The sequence below is a fragment of the Antedon bifida genome, chromosome 10 (assembly GCF_963402885.1).
Source record: "Antedon bifida chromosome 10, ecAntBifi1.1, whole genome shotgun sequence".
NCBI lineage: Eukaryota > Metazoa > Echinodermata > Crinoidea > Comatulida > Antedonidae > Antedon > Antedon bifida.
Genome location: NC_136235.1, coordinates 13,294,988 through 13,302,527, shown reverse-complemented (window position 1 = coordinate 13,302,527; position 7,540 = coordinate 13,294,988). Strand labels below are relative to the sequence as shown.

Genomic DNA, 7,540 nt, shown 5'->3' with positions numbered 1-7,540 from the left:
CTGGGTTGAAAGTGGAGAAGTTGTTTATCCTACCACGCATCTTCGATATGGTTGCGGTAATAGTAATAGTGGAATTACAAGCGAGGGATTCAAACGTCTTGATTCTACAAGTGACGGTTATTGCTACATATTGTAGCTGAGCGAAAAACTAAACTAAACAATCTTTATTTATATATTCCAGTTACAGGGCGGATCCAGAGAAAAACGCTAGGGAAACGCATAGCCAAAATAGAAACCATCGACCTAATTGTTTTGTTTTTTTAATATGTCTGTGAGAGTTTATTTAGGCCATTATTACGGTATTCAAGATATCATTTTCTCTGATTTTCAAAGAAAGTTTTTTTTAGAAAAGACTTGTGACATGTGTATATTCATCATATAGAAAAGATAATCAGATGACGAGTTCCTGGATTTCGCGTCACGTACTACATAGATGGCAAACATTAAAAAGGAAACATAACTTTTCACATGTGGACCTATACACATGCTTGGTCCAAAACATATAGAGTGGCGAACACAAGTGAGACGTGCAATGTCTAACGACTATTAGCGTTCAAGATGATGATTACTCTTTACTAATGTAATAAAAAGTGTAGAATGTTTAGCTACAACAAACTTGACATGTTATAATTGATTTATAATTAAGCACAATTTACTTTGTTGTCACATACTACTGTAAATATCAAATCTGAGACTCAGGACCTCGTTATAATCGAAATAAAACATCCATAAAAAACATTAATACAGACAATTAAAACACATCAACAGGTTACAATATCAAAAAAGTTAAACAATAGTGTACATTCATCACAATTGTTGCTTAAATCTATTTAAAAGCATTGATATATTGTTTAAAATATGCCTTATCCAAATAAAATTAAAATTAAATAATGTTGGTATTGATGATAATGAACATTACTGCATTTTTTTATTATCCCCTCAAGACATTTGATATTATATTTAATAAAAAGCATAATTATTATATGGCAATGGCGTAAAAAAGTTTGATTATATTGCATATAGGCCTACCATTTTCTAATTAACGAAGATCAATATTTTGTTATCTCTAATACATACACACTTATTTTAATAGTCGTCAACAATGTCTATCCTTTCATTTACCAGTAAGATTTCGTTGCTAGCAGTTCTCTGTGCGTTTGTTTACAATATTATAAGTCTTTTATCTTTGAACACAAGTTCAACTTATTTGAGAGAAAAATGAGTGGCAACAAGTATTTCGCCGTGCTCTTTTGTTCGGTTGTAAGCCTACTTTGTAATGAGTCTGCTTTTGCGAGTTCTCATCTATATACAGTGGTTTCACAGCGTTCTCTTCTGGGCTGGAGTTACCAGCTTCCTAACGTCAATCGTGCTGGATGTCTGCTGGATTGCTCCAGGAAAGTCTACTGTTGGTCTGTTAACTACAAAAAGCAGGATCGTTTGTGTCAAATCAATAAAAATGTACAAGACAAAGCATCTACAGATGATTTTCAACAAGATCTTTCATCTGAATACATAGAGAAGGTAGGTTCTATTTACATACAGCTATACCATATTCCATTCCATTTCGATAAAAGACAAAACAAGGTTTGTTTTTACAAACCCCATTTTGTCCCATTTTTAATTATAGACAAACCATTGTCTGATCTTTAAAAACAATGGATTGTAGTTTTAAAGCACGGTTTTGTTTAAAAGTATTATATTTCAATTTTTCTTCTTTATCTATAGGTATTGGATGAAAGTTTTAAGAATCGTGAGTGTAATCATTTTCTTTTTATTCCCACGATAGAAAGTCTCTTCACAATTATTAAATAATACATCATGTCTGAATTGTTATATTATCTGTCAATATTTGATATAAAAATCGTTCCTATTCAAGAAAAGTAAATTTTAAAAACCTATTTACGATTTACTGAAAGAAAATGCTTGTAGCTTTCTAATAACACAAATAAAAATCTTGTAAACGGTGAGATATTCGTTTTTAAATTAGTAATAACAATGTTAAGCACTAAAATATTTCACATGTAGAAACGATGGTCTATTTTAACAATTTTTTAAGATTGAATCTTTAGAAGTGATTATAATATATGTTTGTACAGGGCGGATTTTAAGGGTATAAAAATGAAATAGATGTGTAAATAATAACATCCTTCATCAGTTATAATTTTTGTTGGAGTTAAAATAATAATAATAATTGATATTTTTGATGAGTGTGCAGTGGAAGTAATCGCCCACGATCATTTTGTTTTTAGATTGGATACATTATTTTTCACCTAATACTACTTACAAAGTAGCTTCTGATACCTGTAACACTCACTTAGGTTCACTTGCATCGTATGAACAACTTTACAGCGCATTTCAACCTCGTATGGATAAATGCACGGAGGGCTGGCTGATTAGTGGTGAGATAGCCTTCACTGAAATCAACGGTGACAAATGTACATTGCATTCACCAAATCGACAAAGTAATATTTTCCCAGACAAAACTTATCAAAGTGGCTATTATTGTTACAGAGGATATAATCAACCATTAGGTGCATTTGATTATATTCCGAAGTTCCAACGAATTACAAGGCTGACAGGTTTTAATTCAGATAAACTGAACTACAGTGAATCTGAGGCAAGATGCAGTACTCACTTTGGTGGTCGACTGGCGACTCCTTTCGAGGTTTATAACGCATCGTACTCACTAGGTGTTTATCTTTGTACAGATGGCTGGCTTTTGAGAGGATTGGCGGGGAATCCTTGTACAGGCAATATTCCAACGGAATTTTGGCTTTATCCAACTGGTGGCTACATTAGGTTATCCGACCCATCAACAGAATTGTTTGCAATGTGTTATATTCCTTTACCAAACCAGAACATCACGTTTCCAGATCCATTTCCCTCTCATCGTGTGATGCACGTCAAGGGATGCGGAAGATACCAGCTTACGTACCAGGATGCTAAGGATAGATGCTCTGCTTACACTGGAGGAGCACTGGCAACACGAGCACAACTACAAGCGTCACAGAAAGCTGGTTATGATTGCTGTAATTATGGCTGGGTTGAAAGCGGAGAAGTTGTTTACCCTACCACGCATCTTCGATATGGTTGCGGTAATAGTAATAGTGGAATTACAAGCAAGGGATTCAAAAGTCTTGATTCTACAAGTGACGGTTATTGCTACATATTGTAGCTGAGCGAAAAACTAAACAATCTTTAGTTTATTTATATATTCCAGTTACGGGGCGGATCCAGAGAAAAACGTTAGGGAAACGCATAGCCAAAATGGAAACCATCGACTTAATTGTTTTGTTTTTTTAATATGTCTGTGAGAGTTTATTTAGGCCATTATTACGGTATTCAAGATATCATCTTCTCTGATTTTCAAAGAAAGTTTTTTTTAGAAAAGACTTGTGACATGTGTATATTCATCATATAGAAAAGATAATCAGAAGTAGAGAGGTATACGGTCTAGTCAGTCGTGATTATAACAATGGTTAACAATGGGGACAATAGAGTATATCATTTGATGAATTAGTTGCTTGTGAACAATTGGTTTACAATGGTTGAAGTCAATAGGTGTTATGTTTCGGATATAATAATACAATGGTTAACATTGGGTAAGGATGTAAAGGATTGTTGGCGGTATTTTTAAAAAGGGTACAATAAAGATGCACCTGGTTAATTAAAACTAGTTAATTGAGGTATTTGCTTGATGTATGCCGACATAATCCAAAGACATAAGTTATTTGATCCGGATATTATAACAATGACTAAAACAAAAAGATAAGAATGAAGTTAAATAATAAGTATGTCTTGATTGAACTTTACCGACAGGTGATTAACCATCTTCCGGATTTGTTAACAAAGGGGAGAAATTGTATGCAGTGACACGGGGTGTTTGACATACTAAAGTTTTCTGTAACTTCTATTCAATTTTAACTTTAATTTATATCATAAAAGGAAAAATAACAAAAGAAATAAAAAGGACGCTTCTGATGTCATGCATAAATTAATTTGTTATGTTTAAATATCGGGTATAATTTGAAATTCTATGTCAGTGTTATCAATTACATCGAAGTCACTCAAACTCTAGTACTAGTTCCAAAGTATTACCGCTACACGAAGTTAAAAGATGAATTCTAACGTGCATACCGGTAATGAACAAGAATTTGAAGACAGCAGTCTTAGCAGTAACGAGGAATTTTTGTTAGAAATTCTTGATGACAACGATGAAATGGTAAGTTGAATCAATTTGTACAAAAAAAAAAAATTACGTATATTATTTTCCAAAAAGTAATTAAGATTTAATTTTGTTCTGTCTGTTACATGGGTTTTATTTAATTTTCAGATTCGATGTATAGAAGAGTTAATTGATGATCAGAACGAATTATGTAATGAAATGGTAAGTTACTATTCTATAAAGGTATTTTTTAAATTGGTTATAATATATGATATTTAGTCTAATATAAAAATTGTAACATTTTATATTCCAGTACGGTATTTTGAATAGAAGCAGTAATAACGAAAGGGAAGAAATACTTCAATTAGAGAACGACATGGCAGTTCAAGGAATTTGCCGCATTGCAAGAAACAAAAGAGGTGATTCAGACGAAGAAGAAAATGATAGAATTAAAGCAAGAGTTAAAAGATTTTACGAAGATATCATTGACGATGTAGAAACCGAAGAAGATAATATTATTGAATTTAATTATGAAGGAGTAGGAAAATACCGTAAAGTAATGGTAAGTTCTTTTTTTTTTTTTTTTTTTAAACAGTGTTTTTTTCATAAATAGTATAATTATGTAAGATATATTGTTCTTAACCTGTCTGTTTTATTCATATTTTAGCACGGTAAGAGAAGAGGAGAGAAAAGATATTACGAGATTAATGAAGAAGATAATAATGAAGAAGATAATAATGAATTTGACGAGGAATTAGTGCAGCATGGAGCTGGAAATTTTCGTAAACAAATGGTAAGCTTGTACGGTTGTTTTCTTCTTTACTTATAGGTCCTCTATTTATTTTTTTCAATGCTAAATATAATGTAAAAGGAGTAAATTGTTATTATTATTTTTTCTTGTGTTTTAGCCTGCTAAGAGACCTCGCATTGATTCAGAGGAAGAGGAAGAGGATGAGCGTAACATAAACGCTGTAAATGTTGAAGATCTTTGTATTATAAGGAGACTTAGAGATAAGTTCAACAAACGTTTTAATTTATTTTCAAGTGATCATTTAGTTACTTTAGTAGGGTTAGACCAATTTCGTGTTATTGATGTTTTACCTTTATTAGTTAGGATATTTGAACATGTGCTGAATATATTATGCCAAAATGTTCAGCCACATGATAGAGTTAGGCTTGTTATTAACGCTAACGGTTTAGATATACCAATTTCCTTACCTTTTTTATTAAGAGAACATCTAACGCCAGAATTCATTTTAGCTGAGATAACTAAGGTCCTTCAATCGCACATGGATATTTTAGTGGGGGATGGGTTAACCTTTAACATTCAACACATATCCATGCCGTTTGGAGGCGGTAGTAATAATTTCTTAAAAAAAGGTATTGATAAAACCAAAAAAGGTGCGCAATGTTTAATTAGAATTCGTAATGAAAACGACGAGCAAATTTGCTGCGCGAGAGCTATTGTCACAGGTGTTTCATGGTTGGAAGATAAATTAAATAATAGAAAGCGATGGGATAATATTAGACGGGGTTTTAATTTACAAAAAGAAGCGGCTGAAAGTCTTTTATCGAGGGCTGGGGTAGATGATGGTCCTTGTGGGATAACCCAGCTTAAGCGTTTTCAGGTAGCGTTACCAAATTATCAAATTATTGTTTTCTCCAAGGATAATTTACATTCGATTATATTCAGTGGTGAACATAGAGAAAAACAAATATATTTGTATCACCACGATAACCACTATGACTTAATAACTAAACTAACTGCATTTTTTGAAGTAAAATTTTTTTGCAACTTGTGTTTCAAAGGTTACAACAAAAAATTTGATCACAAATGCAAATTCACTTGTGAGCTATGTTGCTCCCGTGATTGCACTCCTTCATTGGAATCAGTAACTATCATTTCATGTAATGAATGTAATCGTTCTTTTAAAAATCAAAAATGTTTTAACAATCACAAATCTTCAACAAATGGTAAAAAAACGGTTTGTGATATAAAAAAAATCTGTAAGGAGTGTAATCGTTTCATTAAGAAGGATCATAAATGCAATGAATATGCGTGTAAAGTATGTAATCTAAAAGTTCAATCCGGTCATCTTTGCTACATGAAAAAAGTATTTGATAAGAAAACTAACAAAACTAACGATGTAGATAAGAAGTCTGTGGAAAAATATTTCTTTTTCGATTTTGAATGTACCCAAGAAACGGGGGTTCACAATCCTAATTTATGCGTTTTACAAAAAACTTGTTTAAATTGTATAACAGAGGATAAGGACTCTGATCAATGCGAAATTTGCGGGGATAAAACCAAAATTTTTGAAGGAGACAATGCATGTGATAAATTCTGTGATTATATCTTTAAATCTTATCCTTATAACTCAAATTTAACATGCATTGCTCATAATTTTCAGGGCTACGACAGTTACTTTATCATGAAGTATTTACACGGCGAAGGTATTATTCCGGAACCCATTTTTAGGGGTGGGAAGATAATGTCCCTTAAGGTACAGAATACGTCAATTCGGTTCATAGATTCTCTTTCTTTTCTTCCTATGCCCCTTAGTAAATTACCCAAAACATTTGGAATTAACGAGTTGAAGAAAGGGTTTTTCCCTCATAGGTTCAACACTCGTGAAAATATAGATTATGTAGGGCCTTACCCCGACCCCTCATTGTATGATCCGGATTCAATGTCATCATCTGTGAGAGATGAATTTTTCTCTTGGTACAATCAAAAACAAAACGAAATATTTAGCCTCAGACAAGAACTAACCGATTATTGTATCAGTGATGTTGATATTTTAAGAAAGTGTTGTCTAACTTTTAGACATATCTTTAAACAAGTAACGGTACTCAATGATACTGTCGATAAAGACGGGGTTGATCCATTTTCAAACGGGCTTATTACAATAGCATCAGCATGTAGTTACGTTTTTGCCCGAAATTTTTTAAAACCTGATTCAATTGCCATATTCCCTCCATCAAATTTTGAAACTATTGATAACCATTCTTTTATGAGTATGGAATGGTTATCCTACGAATCTAAACGTAGAGGAATCAATATTCACCATGCGCGAAACGGTGGTGAAAAAGTATTTGGATCATATAAAATTGACGGGGCTTCTTTTGATCCTAATATTATATTTGAATTTATGGGGTGTATGTTTCATGGTTGTAAAAAATGCTATCGATCAGATACCAAAAATCCCTTTACCGGAGTTACTATGGCTGACTCGTATCTGACAACATTAAAAAAATCAGAATTTCTGAAACAAAATTTTCCCCAATTCGAGTATGTAGAAATATGGGAACATGAATGGAAGGAGCTTAAACGCTCTTTACCTCCTCTTTATCGACAGGAGATACTTGATGTAC

General features: G+C 32.6%; 1 protein-coding gene across 1 annotated transcript; it reads left to right on the top strand.

Moving 5' to 3' along the window:
- The first annotated feature begins 3,974 nt into the window (after nucleotides 1-3,974).
- LOC144854500 (uncharacterized) lies at nucleotides 3,975-7,135 on the top strand. The gene is made up of 7 exons (XM_078712455.1): nucleotides 3,975-4,222; nucleotides 4,334-4,387; nucleotides 4,479-4,727; nucleotides 4,833-4,958; nucleotides 5,074-5,793; nucleotides 6,059-6,312; nucleotides 7,010-7,135. Exons 1-6 carry the CDS (start codon nucleotides 4,118-4,120, stop codon nucleotides 6,059-6,061), a joined length of 1,257 nt encoding a protein of 418 aa, XP_078568581.1. The 5' UTR covers nucleotides 3,975-4,117; the 3' UTR covers nucleotides 6,062-6,312; nucleotides 7,010-7,135.
- Nucleotides 7,136-7,540: the final 405 nt, after the last annotated feature.

Coding starts and splice junctions, on each gene's coding strand:
- LOC144854500 (XM_078712455.1), top strand. CDS start 4,118: ATGAATTCTAACGTGCATACCGGTAATGAACAAGAATTTGAAGACAGC. Junction 4,223..4,333: donor TTGATGACAACGATGAAATG/GTAAGTTGAATC, acceptor TTTAATTTTCAG/ATTCGATGTATAGAAGAGTT. Junction 4,959..5,073: donor GAAATTTTCGTAAACAAATG/GTAAGCTTGTAC, acceptor CTTGTGTTTTAG/CCTGCTAAGAGACCTCGCAT.